This window comes from Ictalurus furcatus, chromosome 11 (assembly GCF_023375685.1).
Source record: "Ictalurus furcatus strain D&B chromosome 11, Billie_1.0, whole genome shotgun sequence".
Taxonomy (NCBI): Eukaryota; Metazoa; Chordata; class Actinopteri; order Siluriformes; family Ictaluridae; genus Ictalurus; species Ictalurus furcatus.
Genome location: NC_071265.1, coordinates 16,776,141 through 16,795,949, shown reverse-complemented (window position 1 = coordinate 16,795,949; position 19,809 = coordinate 16,776,141). Strand labels below are relative to the sequence as shown.

The 19,809-nt window shown below is 39.2% G+C and overlaps 1 protein-coding gene across 2 annotated transcripts in view; it reads left to right on the top strand.

The window, feature by feature from the left end:
* The window catches only part of cacna2d2a (calcium channel, voltage-dependent, alpha 2/delta subunit 2a), a 259,138-nt gene that overhangs the window by 211,838 nt on the left and 27,491 nt on the right, over positions 1 to 19,809 (top strand). For both annotated transcript variants that reach the window (XM_053636170.1, XM_053636169.1), the window contains exons 11-18: positions 1,713 to 1,874; positions 3,549 to 3,659; positions 4,069 to 4,147; positions 11,108 to 11,157; positions 16,471 to 16,560; positions 18,197 to 18,262; positions 18,738 to 18,812; positions 18,906 to 18,980. In XM_053636170.1, the coding sequence (XP_053492145.1) occupies positions 1,713 to 1,874; positions 3,549 to 3,659; positions 4,069 to 4,147; positions 11,108 to 11,157; positions 16,471 to 16,560; positions 18,197 to 18,262; positions 18,738 to 18,812; positions 18,906 to 18,980 (708 nt within the window). The remainder of the gene's footprint in view (positions 1 to 1,712; positions 1,875 to 3,548; positions 3,660 to 4,068; positions 4,148 to 11,107; positions 11,158 to 16,470; positions 16,561 to 18,196; positions 18,263 to 18,737; positions 18,813 to 18,905; positions 18,981 to 19,809) is intronic.

Below are 19,809 nucleotides of genomic sequence, written 5' to 3'. Positions count from 1 at the left end.
TATTGTTGTGACCCTTTACTTCCGTGGAGGAATCGCAGTAGACTCGTGTTTCAAAGACTTCTCGAAGATTTCTTTATTGAAAGCAATCGTAAGAACGTAGAAAAACGAATAAAATAAGGGGCTATGCTACAACTGCTGAACACGGTCTCATGTACCTCAGATATAATTACACAATGTACATTTAAAATTAGTCAAAACTCATCTAACAGAACATAAAGGGTTTATTTTATACAGCTTCATGGTGTGTTTTACAAATAAGAAATCAAACCTATGTCCATCTTCAGCTAATGTTAACTAATATTAACTAATGTATTAATTAATAAATTAACTAAGGTAAAGTATTGATTCGCTGGAGCAAGAGACACAGTACCGGTAATTGCCAAGCGGTGCCGCCGTTATTGTGCGCATCATTCCTGGTACCTGTTGCATTTCAGCTCACATTAAGAACTGCTAACACTACTCAAAACACTATAGTAACCCTAGCTAACTATTACCAATACTTCATAAGGTCTAATAAAGCTGAAATTGAACAGCCGTGGGTTTGTTTGTTTTTAATGATACATAATTCATTCGTCATTATCTCCATCACTTACAACTGTCCTGTTTCCTCTTTTCCTCGTCTTGTTTTCTCCTCTTGCGCTTCCGACTTCCTGACTCAGGTTCATTTTTTTTAAAGGAATTAAAGCTCGCGGGACTCGAGCGTGAAAGGAGGGCGCAAGAATATAATCGAGTCCTTAAACGAGACAGCGCCCCACAAAGGGGCCCTCTTTAACGGGGTTGCTGCGCGTTAATTTATGATGAGCATTTCGGATTATTTCAACGATCGATCCTCGGAGGCCCTCTCAGTATGTGGCATCCCAGGCAATTGCCTGCCCTGTAGATACGCCTCTCACTGCACCGTGTAAGCAGCATAATCTGAGCAGTTTACTGCCTTCAGCAGCGAAACCCAGACTTAAGCCATATTAAAATATGTGTAGGTATGTGCCTTATTTTCTTTATATTTCTTACATAGAAATAAAAGATCAACACTGTGTGACTTTACTATATGAATAGCCTTCCCCTTAACCCGAAAATTGTCAGTCCATGTGCAGCTTGACTTTGAAATGACTATTGAAATTCTTACAGAAATAGCTTTAAAGCGCAGAACCTTTATAAGTATGCAGAAGTAGCTCTTCTGTAGAACATAGAGTTTACTGTCCAGAGGTACACACACACACACACACACAGAGCACACCGGTGTCGTTTGAGCAATGCTCCACCTGATGCAGCAGGTGTTACTGTGCAGGTGAGTCAATGAGAACTGACAGCACTGGAGCTGTGCACGAGCACACACACAAACACGCACATGGATAAGTGCATAGATATCTGCTTTCTTCTGTGCTGAATGTACTGAACTTAGTAATTACTTTGTAATTCCCATCTAATGTGTTCTACATGCTTTTTTAAGGTTAGCATGCTCTAAACTAATTCATTCACTGCTTTGGCAGAAGATGTACAGTTTCTAAACCGAATCGATTCTGTCAGAAAGGAGAACGGTTTTAAATATGATGCTTCGCCGTAACGGTCGAGAATATCGTGTCTTTATACACGTCCAAATATTTCAAGTGTTTGGAAGAAATCCTTTTCTTCACGTTTTATTTTTTTCTTTTCTTTTTCTTTCATAGAGCACTCTACAGTACCTATCTCTCTCTCTTTTCCTCTCCTTGTCATAGTTTAACGAAAAGGCAGACGCTGTTGTCTCGTGCTTCAAGACGCTGGTCCAAGCTAATGTGAGAAACAAAAAGATCTTCAAAGACAAGGTGATGCACATGCAAGCCAAGGGGACGACGGACTACAAATCCGGCTTTCAGTTTGCCTTCGAGCAGCTGCTAAATGTAAGACTAGACACTTTCACACACAAACACACAAAATCCACACTTCACAATATCGGCTTATTTTAGATTTAGATTGAAAGTTCTGACGTTAATTACCAAACATCTGCTTACTGAATTTCCTCAGTTTGGTTAAGGGGAGGTTAAAAAAAAAATTTTAAAGGACCAACTTTTCGAACCCAAGTTCCATCCATAGACTCTTGGCTAAAACTCAGTGAACACCTCGTAGTGTCTATATTGTCCACATTCCACTTCCATGCCTTGTGACCTTAAAGCTGTAACCTACATTGTGAACAAAAATCAATTTATGAGACACCCAAATGGTGCAACAGAAACAGTTCGAGTCTCAGTGACGCCACAGCTGATCGTGACCGGGACTCAAGAGAGCAAAATTGGACGTGCCGTCAACGCTAGCCAATCACAGGCGTCTCTGAGCTCGTGTATGCAGATGAGGGTCGATAGCGCTTTTCTTCTAGTATCACAGCACAAGCAGCAGTTTGAAAAGATTGGCTTCACGTGTCTCAGAGGAAGCACATGTTTGCCCCAGCCTCGCAGCTTGGATAGCTGTTTTGTGATCAAATGTAACTAGTGGGTGGGAATTGGTGAAAGAATTAGGAGGGGGGGGGAATCTCTTTATGTTGGTTATTGTCCTTGAATACTTGTGTGAAATTGTACACAATAGTACAGCTTAAAGTTATTGGAGGGGAGGGGGTGTAAAAATGAGAAGCTTGCAGTTGGTTTCTAGAGGGTTTAAACATTTTAAAAGCAGGACATATTCAGATGGAACCTTTTGTGGTCCTAATTTATTTAATATTTAAGCAGTGTAACCCTCTGATGGTATAGGGTAAGACAATACTGTGTGTGTGTGTGTGTGTGAACATGAGTTTTGTTATATTGTGCGTCTCCAAAAAAATTATTGTATTTGTGTATACGTATATGCATAGCAGCATATGCGTCTGGGTTTTCATCATTGGTGCATGTCCACAAATCTGTGTGTGTGTGTGTGTTTGTGTGTGTTTTGGGAATCTGGCTCTCTAATAGACCCTGATGGTATGATTGATGAGAGTGGCTGCGAGGAGATGGGCTGCAGACGCACAGATGAATTTGTATTCTCTGCCTGTTTGACAGAGTGGGAGAGCGAGCCAAGCTTTCAGGCTCACTTTGTGCTCGCCTTAGCGCCCTCCAAAACTCAGCAGTCACTCTAATCGCTGCCCGAGCCAAAACTACTAAAGCATTTTAATCATTGCCCACTGCGGCGGACGCTCCTGATTGGTGGAGTGGAAAGCAGCTGAAATGCGTAATTGTAGCCGTATTATTTATCTTTATTAGAATCTTGTCAGTGATGCGGCATTGGGTGAATGTCAATGACAACTGTGATTGGACAGGAGAGAGAGAGAGAGAGGGGACTTCGAGATAGCTCTTCAGAATTAGGACAACGGGCAGCAGTTAGTCACAATCACAGGCATGTTATTAGGAAAAACACGCACTGACGCTCCGTCTCTCTAATAGACTGACATAGGGAACGATAAAAACACTGTCAGAATGATGCAGATGTACTCAAGTGTACAGTCGAGGTTTTCTCTGTTTATCTAGAGAACAGAGTCTATATTATTATTGTTAATTGTTTTCCAATTTAATCTTTTTTTCTCTCTCTCTCTCTCTCTCTGTCTCTCTCAGGAGACCAGCGCTCCAAGGGCAAACTGCAATAAGATGATAATGATGTTCACTGATGGAGGAGAGGATCGAGCTCAAGAGGTCTTCGAGAAGTACAACTGGCCCAATAAAACAGTGAGTGCGGTGCTGCCAGTCAACACCAAAGCCGAATCCCCTCTCCACATGTCCTTGGGTTGAGCTGTCCAAAATAACGTGAAAAGACTGTCTAGAAATAAGCCACTCGCTCCTGTCTCTCAATCTAATACCTAAGGATTCTCGTATAGGACACTCTTCTATAACCCTTTGCATATTGTGGATACTTGACTAATTGTTAAACAATCCCAGTCATGCACAAAGCATGGATTTACATTTGATTCAGCACACAAAGGTCTGTAGAAACAGGCATTTTTGTGCATCTTGCAAGATTTTGGATATATTGTTTATTGGGTTTAACTATGAAAATAGTACTTATTAGACATACGGTAATATTTTCAGTAATAGTTTCAGTTCAGAGCCTTACATTAAGACTTTCCTGCCCTCACAGGTTCGTGTTTTCACCTTCTCCGTGGGGCAGCATAACTACGATGTCACGCCACTACAGTGGATTGCTTGTGCCAACAAAGGTGAGTGTTTAGTGTGGGGTTTTTTTGGGTGGATCTCATAACTTCATAGGCGCCACCATGACACTTTGATCTCTACTGACTCTCCTGACTACAAATGAGCACAAATCATTTGAATAAATGTTTATTTTTGAAGCACCTGTCATCCTGAAGGTTTTCTAATTGACATCTTCTGGAGTTCAGGATCAGGGCCAGGAACACGAGGCAGGAATGCACCCGGTATAGGACACCAGTCCATCACAGGGCATCAACCGCACACGCATTCACATTTAGGGACAATTTAGCATAGTCAGTCTACCTACCAGCATGTTTTTGGAGGTGGGAAGAAACCACAGAACCCAGAGGAAACCCACACGGGCACTGAGAGGAACTCCGGATTGAAGCAGGGACGCTCCACGCACACAGGGCAGAGGTGGGGTTCAAAACCCCATCCCCATATGTGCGAGGAAAATTTGATAACCACCAAGCCCCCATGTTTCTGTCATTATTACCACCACAATTTTTTACTTGTAAAACAAATCCAAAAAAAATCTAATGATCCTAACACATCTGGACAGTATTTTCTTGTTCATGTTTTTTCGTCTTGATTCCTGGTACTCTTTTACACCAGCTTGTCCTCAGTGGCTTTTTGCATTGCTCCCTCATTCTCAGCTCTCTCCTAATGATCATTACTCACCCAGTTCTCTGATTAGTCAATTGCGAACAGTGCCAAAGTGCTCCAGAGGTCCTTCCCAGCCCCCCTCCCGCTCCCCCCCTCTCCCCCTGCAAGTTTCTAATTAATTAGGCAAAAAGGGACTGGCTTTCCGGCAATAAATGTGACTTCCCTCCATCACCAGCCAAAGCAGCTCTGACTTAAGGATTAGGTTTTTGAATGGCCATGTTCTCCACTCTAATAGCGTTCGTTGAAGGGGACTAGATTGGCACAGCAGGCTCTGAGGTTTTTCCTTAGCCTTTCTCTGTGGACTTGATCTCCCCCTTTGCCACCATGCATGCTGCTATCACAAGACTGCAGAGGAACACGCTTGACACACTCACAAAGGCAAGATGGTGCCACTGCTTCCCTTTGGTGAACAAGACACTCGAGATCACGTGTCCTATCAAAAAGCATGCCGACACAAACGCATTCTCGCTAGAGCATAAAGTGAAGACCCCTCAACCTACACACACTCTCTCTCTTTCCCATATCTCTCATACACATGCAAATGGTCTTTGACAGGTTGAGAGGTGTATTGGCCGAGGTTTGCTCTGTGTGGATCTGTTTTGTAGAACATGTTGCATAAATGACAGCACAATGTATTCACTTAAGTAAAGAGGATCCAGTTGTAGGTAACAATAAGAGACATGTGTTTGACAGAGTTAATGTGTGTTACCACAGTGCCCTGTGTCCCTCAGTGAGACTACTTCACACTCCAGCTGGTTATGGCTGAACCCAAGCCAGTTCATTCAAGGCATTCATTTATTTGAATAGACTTCTTTGCGCTCTTACTTTAATGAACGATGTATGGCTCCCGTAAAACTGTCTCCTTCATCAATAAAGGGACTTGTATACTTTGTTGAATGTCAGGGCTACATTACTGGGAGCTTAATGTTCTCAGTAGGGCCACCCTTGATGAACAGATCTGAGGGGAGTGATCTGAAAGACCCCCATGAAAGGTAATAAAAAAAAGGCTAAGTGTATCCTGTCCATATTATGGTAATTGGGAGCCATTAATGGAGTCAGGCCTGAAAGCTAGCGCCTGTTTACCAAGCCTCTGTCATAACCTGGTCAGGTTTGTGGTCTGGTGCAGTGCCATTCAATGTGATGGGCAGTCATAGATGGACTAAAACCCTTGCCAGGGCAACTGGCTTTGTTCTAAAGAAATATTGCTATTATTTAAAAATATAAACAAATGAATAGGACGACTGAGTCATGGGTGCATATGCTGTCTCGTTCAGAACTTGCCATTGAACGCATTTATCAAGAACAGTTATCACCCACTAGTGGCTTAAGAGCTGCCATCAAGAGAAGAACAGAAACATTGCCACAACTAATTATTTAACGAGCCATTAATATCGCATCCATGGGTGCACGTTTGCGAAGTGTTGGGAACATGGATGATGAAATAATTGTAACCTGTTTACTGAAAACATCTCTGGAGCATTCCACAATAAGGTTATTCATGTTAATCAGCAGCGTTCTAAAACTCATTATGTATTAACAGGACGATGGACGCTATGGAAGCTTTTTAAAATGTATTTCTTTAGTAGGTCGTTAGAAGAAAAAAAAAAGAAAGGTTACCAGAGGGCATGAGCATAAATTCTCTATTTAATTGTCTATTTATTCTGTTTTCCACAATATGATGAATGTGGTTTAATAATGAAAATAATAAACTCATGATACAATATAACGCGACCCTATTGCTGTGTCGCCAAAATGGAAAGTGGTGAAAGACCTCACATGTGCTAAAGTGTTCAAGTCCCCGTGAAGTGCCTTGAAATGCGTAGCGTTATTCGATCCGTTGACGTAATTTCCACTAAAACAGGAAGTCGGGGTGGGACATATCGGGTAGCCCCTCCTCCTTTTTAAATAGCCAATAACGTTTCGCTTGCCTCACAGCCTGGGCTTAAACATACTAGTCGAAACAATTCAATTGAAAAACTTTAAATTGAATGAATTCAAGCCACGTCCTTCTTAACCAGCTCACAGTTGGAAAACTGAATAAAATTCAGGTGCGTTCAAACAGCCAAAGACAAATTTACAACCCGCGCTTGATGATATGATTTCTCTCGCTCAACAACAGCAACTCCGGCAAGGTGATTTTTATAATGTTGGGGGCGGGACACTTCGGATTCTAAAGAGAATCCGACTGGACAGAAAATCTGGCGAGAAGCCAAAGTGCGGCGTGATGTCATCAGAATTACTGATCTGTATTGGCGGTAGAGCGAGACTGTAAATTTTGAACACATATATCTTCTAAATGCGAATTTTGTCATTGTTTTAGAGTGCAAAAGCTCAGTTTTGATTTCATGGGAACTTTAATTAGTATCTGACATGAATTTTATCATAGAGGAGGCATTTTATTACACATGCCACCCTCACTGAGTGTTTGGATCAGTTTCTGTCACTACACAGACTATGCCCTCAAATGGGGACAAAACTGGACACATCATAAAAAGCGATAGGGTTTCACCCATGCTGGTTTCCTTTTAACTTCAGGAGCACGCTCTGCCCTCCTAGACTTCCTTGAATAAGACTTTTTCTTTTTTTTTAAAAATAATTTTACATCTCGAAGTCACTAAGTGCCTATCTTTTGCCTTGTTTCTTGTAATTGCTGTTTTGATACGACTGCCACAACTTTACCAACTGTCTATATGGACCAAATAAAAGAGGAGCCTAAATTTCAGTATGGTTAAACAGCACTACATTCTGTTTTTAATACCTAGTGTACGGATCTCCGTCACATTTCTGACTTCCTGCCTTTTGTACACATCCTGAATTAGATGGTTGGTGTCTGATGTGTTGTTTTGTTTTCGTGTGCACGGCATTCACATTCTGCTTTTCTCTTCTTCTTCTTTTATAATTTACTCCTGCCTAATATTATTGTTTGTTTGGGTTTTTTTTTTTTTGAGTGGAGTTCCACTGGAAAGCAGATGAAGGTTTAACGAATGGTGAAGTGCATTATGTTAGTACAGAGCTGCCATGCTTCAGCTCCATAAAAAGAATTGATCTCTGCTACATGCTGGAGGTCACCTACTTTCCTGATTTGAGTTAATGTGTTTGATGACGTTACGAGCATAAATAGTAAAGTATGAGAAATGAAAAATGCTCCTGGCTTGCCAACATGTTATTGATTACTGATTTATCAACTGCCTTTTTCAGCTCAGATGATTAGGCAGCACTTCAGCCTATTCCTTTATACACTTTATTTTTGTGAGTGAATTTGATGTTTGCCTGTACTGTTTCTGGATCCGTCTGAGACGTTAAACCGAGGTCCTGACTCTCTGTGGTCATTAAAAATCCCAGGACACTTATCGTAAAAGAGTAGGGGTATAACCCCGGTGTTCTGGCTAAATTCTCCCATTGGCCTTCTCTATCATGACCCCTTAATACTAAGAATCTCCGTCTCTGAATTAGCTGCATCACTCTCTCCTCTACACTAATAGCTGGTGTGTGGTGGGCGTTCTGGGGCACTATGGCTGCCGTCGCATCATCCAGGTGGATGCTACACACTAGTGGTGGTTGAGGAGATCCCCCTTCCCCTCCCCATACAATATAAAGCGCTTTGAGTGTCTAAAAAAGTGCTATATAAATGTAACTGTAACTGTTCTGAGAAAAGAGCAGAAAAGCTTTTTTATTTTAAAGTTACATATAATCACTGAATATACTCATCTATGCAGTGCAAATTCAAAATCAATAATTGTTTAATGTTAATAATAAGGTTCTTTATTATTATTATTGTTATTATTATTATTATTTTATTATTATTATTATTATTATTTTATTATTATTATTATTATTATTATTATTATTACCATAGTGAGAACATCCTACCAAAGCAGTAGTTTTTTCCCCCTAAATTAATACTTGGCAACACTGGATCAATACAGTATTTCTCCTGTTTATTTTTATATATATATATATATATATATATATATATATATATATATTTGGGTATTTTTGTAAGGTTTGTTGACTGCCTATTATAGGTGAGTTTGGAGTAAACCGGTTTTCTTTGCTCAGTACAGGTAAATATCAGAATTCTTGCCTGTGGTAATCACACTGCACATGCGGTAGGTAGTGATAAGGTTGGAAGAAAATGCGGGCGAATTCCTCTCATATCTTTGCTATTCATTTTGTGACATGTTTTTTTTTGTTGACAGCTGGCATTTTGGGGCATGGTATTTTAGACCTGATCCAAGATACGATGCGGCTTTAGTTAGTGTGTGTGTGTGTATATATTCATATATATATATACACACACACACACACAAAATGGGACTTTTTGGCTGTCATACTACACACCATGTTTGGAGAAGAAATGGCACTGCACATCACCCTTAAAACACTATACCAGTAGTGAAGTTTGGAGGTGGAAGCATCATGGTGTGTGGCTGTTTTTCATCACATTGTACTGGCAGACTTCATATAATTGAAGGAACGATGAATGGAGCCCTTTACCGGGAGATTCTTGAGAAGAATCTGCTCCCATCCACCAGAATGATGAAGATGAGACGTGGGTGGACCTTCCAGCAGGACAACGATCCAAAGCATACAACAAAGGAAACTCTCAATTGGTTTCAGAGAAAAAAAATCAAGGTGTTAGAATGGCCCAGTCAATCACCTGACTCGAATCCAATAGAACAAGATTTAAAGACAATATGTTTAGAAGAATGGGCCAAAATCACACCTGAATACTGCGGCCCATTAATTTCTTCATACAGGAAGCGTCTTGAAGCAGTCAGTACAAACAGTAGTGTTAAATAAATTTCAGTTAGCGTGTTCAATACTTTTGAATGTTGTGAATTCTTTATATTTCCGAATTTCTTGAGTTGATACTGATGTCTGGTGAAAATTTCATGTGAATAGCCTCATTGGAAATATATTTACTGAAAAAAATGACGCGTCCAATACTCATTTCCCCCACTGTGTGTTTGTGTGTATTTTTATTTTTTTATATATATATATATATATATATATATATATATATATATATATATATATATATATATATATATATATATGTATATATTTTTTTTTTTTCTTTCTATAAAACTATCTAAATAAATGTGTGTCAGAAAGAAGGAGAATCTCATCATGTAGGGTGACGGACGTCTCTTAGCTATTAACATTCTGCTGCTGGTGCACCCATTTTGCAGCTCGTTGTGCAAACACTCCTCAATTTAATAACCTACCGAGCTGGGCTTATTGACCCTGCTAGTGTCACTGTTCTCCATTTAATCGGCCTAATCCTGAGCTTTAGCATGCTCAATGACCTACACACACACACAGAGTGCCATTGTTAGACGTGAGAGTCAATTGAACAGCAGTCACAGTAAAGTGTGAAACACACAGACATCATTAAGGACATTTGTTCTTTTACAATCATGCCGTCACTCGATCAAACACTTGCACTATGCGAAATGTAGATTGCTTTACACCATTACATAAGATCCTTGAATCCTTGAAAGTTCATATTGAGAATATCACTGATTTATCTCTGATATTACAGTTACATGCTAAATAAACTCACAAACAATACAGTTGAGGTCATAAGTTTACATACCCCTTGCAGAATCTGCAAAATGTTAATAATTTAGAAAATAAAAAAGAGGGATCATTAAAAATAGCATTTTGTTGTTTTTTTTATTTAGTACTGCCCTGAATAAGCAATTTCACATAACAGATGTTTACATATAGTGCACAAGAGACATCAATAACTGAATTTACACAAATCAAGCAGTTCAAGCCAGTTACATACCCTTGATTTTTAATACTGTGTGTCATTACCTGGATGATCCACGGCTATGTTTATGTTTTGTGATCGTTGTTCATGAAAAATCCTCCTGCACATTCTTTTGTTTTCCAGCCTATTCTGCATATTTAACCCCTTTCCAACAATACCTATATGATATGATATACAACTATTACAAAAGGTGCAAACATTCACTGATGCTCAAGAAGGCAACACGATACATCAAGAGACAGGGGGGTGTAAACTTCTGAACAGGATGTTCAGTGTAAATTGCTTTTATTTTGTATAAAGATTTTGTTTTTCATTTAGTACTGCCCTTCAGAAGCTACATAAGATATTTACATGTTTCCCAGAAGACAAAATAATAACAATAGTATCATGTACCAGATGTTCGTATCTGAGCTTTTTTTCACCCGGGTTCGTACCGATACCTGATACCTGTATTATTATTGATGTATCCCAAATGTTTTCCATTCACTTTATTGCTTCTTATTGTTTCTCTGTTCAACAGGATACTACTTTGAGATCCCATCCATTGGAGCAATCAGAATCAACACACAGGTTGGCCATTACAATTTTTGTGTGTGTGTGTGTGTGTGTGTTTGTGTATGTCTGGCCAGCTAAACACACAGAGAGAAGATATTATTCCAGTACAGACCTCATCGTTATGATTTATGTGCTAGTGGGATATTTTTTGAAAGTTGTTGAATGCACAGTAACAGAGATTAAAATTACATAGTAGCCTTTTTAAGTCTGAGCAATTTAAAGCATTCTTGCTCCAAATCCAATCTAACTGAGGGTGACATATACAACCTCTAAACCTGAAAGGATAATGTTATCTCATTCCCACTTACTAACCACTCTCACTCTCCTACTCTCTCTCTCAAACAAAACAACACTCATTCTGTTCCTTCTCCTGCTTACAGCTTATTTCCTTTTTTTTTTTTTTTTTTTTTTTTTTTACATCTTTCTCATTTTCCATATGTTGCAACATACACTCCGTTTCCTTCTTCTCCTCCCCCTGACCGAACTAACCTCCCCTCCGGCGCATTAATCAGCATCGTGAATAGACTGTCAGCTGTTTCATTAGCCTGAGTGTAATTTTATTCAGAGACCTGCCACTTATTCTAATAGCCTCTCTGAGGCAGGTGTGAGCGTGACTGGGTGTGGGTGTGTGTGTGTGCGTGCGTGAGTGAGTGTGTGTGTGTGTGGGAGAAACACACCTGTGCACCTCATGACTGCCTGTTCTACTGTCACATATTGTTACTTTTTGCTGGCCTACACACATCAGCAGCCACAAAGCCAGTGCCGGTGATGCGTTCACTACTGGGCTTTGAAAGATTGTGGCAGAAGAGTTAGTCACCGCGGATGTCTGGTTTTCTTCTCGTCTTCTTTCCCTCTCTCCTTTCACGCCGCATCTCTCCTCTCTTTCCCTCCTCTCCTTTGCAATGTAACTTACTTTGTACTTCGAGTATATTATGCAGGGCAAGGTACTTCATTTTAACAGATAAGCGACAGACTCCTTCAGTAGCCTGTGGAAGGACAGTGCCAACATTATACTGATTCCTTTACTTCTCCAGGCAATCAGAGAGCTAAATGATACTTTATTGCATATTATATCCAACATGCGCTGTCTTATATTAAAGCTATGGCGTGTCACCTTTTATTAAACGATAAAGAAGTAACATCGATGAGTCAGTCGAGACAAAAATCTTAAATATTTCGAACGTTCTTACATCGCTGTGAGCCGTCCTGGAAAACCTAACATATTAATTCAACCTCAGAGCTCTGGGGTCAAATTCAAGGCAGACTCATACATCATCACGGATGAGTCAGCAAGGCGTGAACTTAAGATGCGAAAGAAGGTCAGGCTACTATAAATGACAGTGTCGTGAAGCCCATGTTAAAGTAGAGACATCCTAAGAGGAAGGTGAACATAGAGGATACCCCCAAACTCCAACCACACTGTGACTATAGTTAGACTACACAAAATTAGAAAATGTGAAACTCTTTTGAACGTTGGATTTAGGGCTGCACCCACAGTATTCTGTACTTCTAATTCAAGTGGATCCAAAGCATGAGCACAATTATTTTGGCAGGGAAAGACGACACTAATAACGACATAGCCTCAAAGAAAATTAAATCGAGAGGCTATCACACTTGACTTATGCTATAGGCTACTATTCAGTGAATTTTTTTAAATAAACCTATAATAGGCACCTGGGAGCTGACAGTATACAGTTATCCAGTATACAGTGTAGCAGCTTGCTTTGAGCAGTTTTAGACATAACTTTGTTCGACTGTGTCAAATACAGCAAATGTGTTCCCCTCATCATTAACCAGGCCTGCCAGAGGCCTGTTTCACAAAGCCAGTTTCAGTGGCTACAAAGGAAAGTTTGAGTTTAGTTTGGTCTCAACAAGGTGGATTGGTTTTTAGAGCTTTTCATCACCATGGTAATGTATGCCCCATGTCTAACCTGCTCTGGATCAGGTTGTATTTTGGGTAAGAAAACTCAAACCCAAATTCGACCAATCAGCTGTGAACAAAGTGATATAAATCTGAGCCATCATAGTTACTTGTTTAGTGTTCGTGTTTTTCCCGATGACCATCTGTACAAAAGATATCGATTTTCGGCAGATGTGTAGTTTATTAAAAATCTGACACACCGAAGCCACACCCTTACTGTACCACAAAAACCCTCTGGTCTCAGTAATATGTCCAGCCCAACTACATCTAACTAACTAAAACCACAGAAAAAAATCAGCTCCAAAAAATACAGTCACTGGAAAACTGTGACCTTTTTTTGTCTTCTTTTTTCTGCCTTTGTGTACGAAACAAGATGACCATGGTACACACGCGTTTCTAACGTACAGACATTATCTACTCCATAAATCCCTGTTTACCTCTCCCAGTCTTACAAGAGAAATGGTTCTATACATCATACACACGCTGTCTGTAATTATACTTTGTGTTTGATGGCGAAAATTTGTTAGATTTAATTCTGAATATTTGCTAGCAGACAAGATCTTCACAAGAGTGGAGTATTTTTAAACTAGCACAATTAGGTGGGAAAATATGAACTTGGCATGGGGCAGCATGATTCTTGCCCCATATGACCACTATTAGAGTGTGTTGCAGTTCCCATTTTGACCACTTGGTGTAGTAATAACTCCATGGCACTAAATGGGGCAGTGAGCATGCTGCCCAACAATTTCACCCATCAAGAAATGTGAACAAATCAGTGGAAGATCAGCTTACAGTGCTGTGATTTCTTCTGTTTTTGAGTATATCTCGTATACTAATACTACTTACTCGTATACTATTCTGAAAATTCACAAAAATGCTCTGGTCTCATGGATATCAAACAATAAGTTTATTAAATATAGGTGTGCAACAATTATTGGCAGCCTTTTAGTCAATATTTTGTGCTACCTCCCTTTGCCAAAATAACATCTCTGAGTCTTCTCCTATAATGCCTGATGAGGTTGGAGAATACATGGCAAGGGATCGGAGACCACTCCTCCATACAGAATCTCTCCAGATCCTTCACATTTCGAGGTCCACGCTGGTGGACTCTCCTCTTCAGTTCACCCCAAAGGTTTTCTATGGGTTATAGTTATAATTTTGGGTTGCTTTGCTGCCTCAAGGACTGGACAACTTGCATTCATTGATTCAACTATGAATTTTGCATCATATCAAATAGTGCTTGAAGATAATGTGAGGTCATTGTTGAAGTTGAAGTTAAACTGGACCTTTCAACAGGATAATGATCCTAAGCACACTAGCAAATCCACCAAAGAATGGCTCAAAAAGAAGAAATGGAGGGTTATGGAATGGCCTAGTCAAAGCCTGGATTTGAATCATTAAAATGTTGTGGGGGGGATCTGAAACTGGCAATACATGCAAGAAAACCCTCAAACATCTTTCAACTGAAAGACTATCACATGGAAGAGCGGTCAAAAATTCCAGCAAGCCTGGTGGACAATTATATAAAACACCTACAAGAAGTTATTTCTGCTAAAGGGGGCAATACTAGATTCTGAGGCCAAGGGTGTACTTACTTTTTCCACAGAAGAATATTACATCATCACATCACACATTATATTTCTGTTGAAGAAATGATTGAAAAAGCTAATTTTCCTCGTGGGTTTCTTCAAGTATATCAACTTTATTAATAAGCACTGTTTCAAAGATTATCAAATGTTTCCTTGTACAAATGTCAAATAGCCAACAATTTCCATGGGGTGTATTTATTTTTTCACATGACTGTAAGTGAAAGACTGATCTCCAGTTATCAGAAGCATTTGGTTGCAGTTATTGCTGCTAAAGGTGGCACAACCAGATTTTATAACCCCAATTCCAAAAAAGTTGGGACAGTATGGAAAATGCTAATAAACACACAGAGGAGTGATTTGTAAATGTACTTTGACTTGTATTTAAACATAACATATAAAGACATGGTATTTGATATTCTACCCAATCAACTGCATGTTTTTTGAAGGTAAACATTGATTTTGAAATTGATGCATGCACCCAACTGAAAATCTGAGAACGAGAGTTTTTGTTTTGTTTCAGGTTTTTTTTCAGGTAAACACAAACGGTGTAGATATTTCAGTACAGTCCCTATCATTAAGGTTTATGTGCTCTTGTGATATTTCAGGGGATTTTATGACAGTCTAGGTTATGATATACTATCAGGTGGAGTTCTTTTTCTTTCACACGTTCATATTTTCCCAAAATTTGACATAAAATATATGGTTGAAATCACAAGAACATTTAAAACACTAAACTATTATAATCATAGACTGTAGCTGTCAGCGTCACAGTTCTCTCTGTCTGTCTCTCGTTGTTTTTTCTTCCATGTCGCCAAATTAGAGAGAGAGAAAGATTATTTCCTGTCTCTGTCTGCTGCACGATAATGTCTGATAGTCTACCTGTCATCCTGTCTGATGAAAGACCTCCCTGTGGGGCATTAAAAAGTGTTTTAGTGAGCTAATAATAGATTAGGTCACGCTTGTCAGCACCTCCATGTTTCTACGATGAATAAGAATATATAAAGTGGAATAAGAGCTATTTCTAAGGCTTTTTAATGTGCACATAGTGCTGTTTCCTGCCTTTAGGGTCAGTGAGTCTCTCATTGCTGGTTCACATAATGATGGTAAGGCAATCAAACTGGTACAGTTAGGTTGTTTTCACACGAGGCCATTTGTCCGGAGAGTTTGGTATGTTTACTGAAGCGTAAAACACTTTTTTTTTTTTTTTTTTTAAATCCTGGTTGAATTGGATTAACGTATAACATTGCTTACTGTTTCAAGTTTAATGATGGTAGAGAAAGGGTCGTTATGGTTTTCAGAGGAGACACAATACTTTATTGACAGGCCCCTTCAAAAGTACTGGAACAGCAAGGCCAATTCTATTGTTTTCGCTATACATTGGGTTTGATATAAGGTTCATCCACACAAATGACACTCACAGCTTCTGTTTTTCTGATCCTGTATCACTGACAATGTTGTGTTTCATGTAGGATAGAAATAATAATTTAATAGACATTTTTGTTTTTCAGTTTTGCTACTGAAATATCAATTAAAGCACTTTTTTGCTTTATCAGATGTGTGTATATATATATACGGCAGCAAAGAATTGTCTGAACTGAAGGAATTTACAGTTTTGAGTGGAAGTATTTCTCTGTAAAGCAGCACGAAACTGTATTATGTCATCAGTATTATTGCCATGCTCTGATTTACATGCTTTGTGCCTAATTTATTGTTATTCAAATCCTGGAGTACTAAATCAGATATGTTTAAGGATATTTTTTAAATCATATCTATGCGTATATAACGTAAATAATGTATTTGCTTATTTTCTCTCATCAGGAGTATCTAGATGTTCTGGGAAGGCCGATGGTGTTAGCAGGCAACCGAGCTAAGCAAGTTCAGTGGACCAATGTGTACCAGGATGCTCTGGTGAGGAAGATGAGCAACATCACGATTATCTCAGTGCTACTTGATCTGCCTGAATAGTCCATCTAACAGTATGTTTCTGAATCTTAGATTTAAAGAAAGGAGCTTAGAGATGGAAAGGTACAATTGTACTTCTAATCTAGAACGATCAAATCACTCTCGCTAGATAATAAAACGGAAAATCCTCCGGAATTTTGCTTCACAGGCATCCGCCAGACTAGAGTGTAGTGTAGCTTCCTTTCTGAGACAATACTGCGCGATCAATATATGAATCAATAGAATCTAATGTGTAATTGTTATAGTACTTGTTTTTATTGTTACAGTACTTGTTTCACAACACTAATTGACATTTGACTGTTCTCTGTTTAGACAGGTCGAAAGGGTGGTCAATAATGAGGGGGGAAAACGTGCACAGAGAAATCCCCATTGCAAAAATAACACGTAAAATAAACAAACAAACAAAAAAAACAAAAGTGTGTGGTCAGATTTTATCCGTACCGCGTTGCCCGTATTAATTCAGTCACATTCGCCTTTCAGGCTTAGTGGTTAGCAGGTTCACCTCACGCCTCCAGGCTCGGGGGTTTGATTCCCACCGTGGCCCTGTGTGTGCGGAGTTTGCATGTTCTCCCCGTGCTGCGGGGGTTTCCTCCGAGTACTCCGGTTTCCTCCCCCAGTCCAAAGACATGCATGCTAGGCTGATTGCCATGTCCAAAGTGTCCGTAGTGTATGAATGTGTGTGTGAATGTGTATGTGATTGTGCCCTGCGATGGATTGGCACCCTGTCCAGGGTGTACCCCGCTTTGTGCCCGATGCTCCCTGGGATAGGTTTCCCCGTGACCCTGAAAAGAATAAAGCGGTATAGAAGATGGATGGATGGATGGATGGATGGATGGATGGACATTCGCCTTTCATACAACATGCGGTTATTAATTAGTGCAGCCATTTCCTAAATATAAAAAATTTCATTCAAGTGAGTCTTTATATCTGTAACACAGTGTAGCATGAAGGAAAGAGGTGAATCAGTCAGAAACAGAATGGATCAAACCTGCTTATCAGGGGCTTGCAGCGTTGGAACATTACCTTTGGGGAAAATAAGCGAATAAGATGCAGACTATATTTAAGCTAGCTGCACTCCTACACGAGCAGCCACATTTGGAATTATCTTCGTATTGGCTAGCGTCTTTTGTTTGTCATCATGTTCCACAAGTGCATAATTTCAGTGACATGGTTTTTATTTGTTTTCACTGCGAAACAAACATTTCTGCTTGTACTCTAATTATAATGGAGCTCTGCCTCAATGTGTCCAATTTCCACACAGTTCCTTTTGTTGTTTCTTCTCGACAGTAATAGGCTGACTTCATGTTTTCACCTCTTCTCTGCCACCCTTTTACTTCCATGTACTTTTCCGCTCAGTACGACTATGAGCAGCTTTCCACTTGTTAATGTCGGCTTTATGTATTAACTCCCATTAGACCCCTTGTGATTTGTTTGTGTATGTAGTCAATGCACTGTGAAAAGTAAATATGCTCAATTTGTGAAAGATCCATTTCCGTTCAAGGCAGTTCAGCATTTGTCTTTCCCATTGTTCTGTTGGTATTGAGAGTAAGATTTATCTCCTGTATTTTTTTTCCCCCTCTAGGGCTTGGGTTTGGTCATTACTGGGACGATGCCGGTCTTCAATCTTACTACTGATGGGGACTCAAAGGTTATTTCTTGATGCTATCATCAGTCATTCAGAATGAGATAAAACACTGTTTTCACTCATTTCCATTTTTAATATGTATTCTTTAAAAAAAAAAAAAAAAAACTTTTATGATATATATCGTCTAAAATGGTGCACTGGAATTAAGAGAAAGAAAATATATGATTTATGTCAAATTATGTGGCCAGGTTAATTGTTATTCTCTTAACATGTTTATTAACATGTTCAGCTTTGTTTCTAAGACCAGAATATCAAACATTACCATAGTATAATGAGTCTGTCCATGTGAAAAGCTAAGAGCTGGTTGTTGATTATAGTATGACATTGAAGACGAAGGACATTTGAGACATGGTGCCCCAGTCCTGCTTTTTTTGTGTGTGTGCACGTATCGTCTCATATAGCGATTCTGCCACCTTGTGGCCAAATATATCATAGTTTCATCTCTCCATGTATATCTTTTTCTTGTTGTGTTTTGCAGAATCAGCTTATTCTGGGAGTCATGGGTGTAGATGTTGCACTTAGTGAAATTAAGCAGCTCACGCCACGGTATAAAGTAAGTGATACCTCTCTCACACACACACACACACACACACACACACACAGCCAGCTTTACATTGTGAATACATTTTGTTTTCTGTTTACACAGCTTGGAGCCAACGGTTACACCTTTGCCATAGACCCCAATGGCTATGTTCTGCTGCACCCAAACTTACAACCTAAGGTAAGAAGGGGGAAAAACAGGAAGAAAGTGAAGTATCGTAATGCTGTGTAGTTCTGTATACACAGTCGGGGAAATAAGTATCGAACACGTCAACATTTTTTTAGTAAATATATTTCCAATGAGGCTATTCACATGAAATTTTCAAAAGACATCAGTATTAACTCAAGAAATCTGGAAATATAAAGAATTCACAACATTAAAGTCTATAAATGAAGTTATGTGTAATAAAGTGGAATGACACAGGAAAAAAGTATTGAACACACTAACTGAAATTTATTTAACACATAGTTGAGAAGCCTTTGTTTGTAGTGACAGCCTCAAGATGCTTCCTGTATGAAGAAATTAATCGGCCACAGTATTCAGGTGTGATTTTGGTGCTTACTGGAAGATTCAGAAGTTTTGAAATACGCCTGTATCCGATTCCATCAATATGTTTTGCAACAATAAGGTTATGAAGGTTTTGGTAGAGCTCTTTGCTTTTATCCATCATGAGATGTTTCTTGTGTGACACCTTGGTAACGAAAAGCCTTTTTACAGACCATCAATTTACTAACCCAGCTGATATTAATTCACACAGATAGGAGGGATAATTACTTTCTAACTACTTACGGATTACAGCTGGTTCCTTGCCTTACCTTGTCTTGGAGAACTGCTTTTTCTTAGCGTGTTCAGTACGTTTTTCCCGTGTCATTCCACTTTATTGCACACAACTTTATTTATGGACTTTAATGTTGTGAATTCTTTATATTTGCAGATTTCTTGAGTTAATACCGACGTCTAGTGAAAATTTCATGTGAATAACCTCATTGGAAAAATATTTAATGAAAAA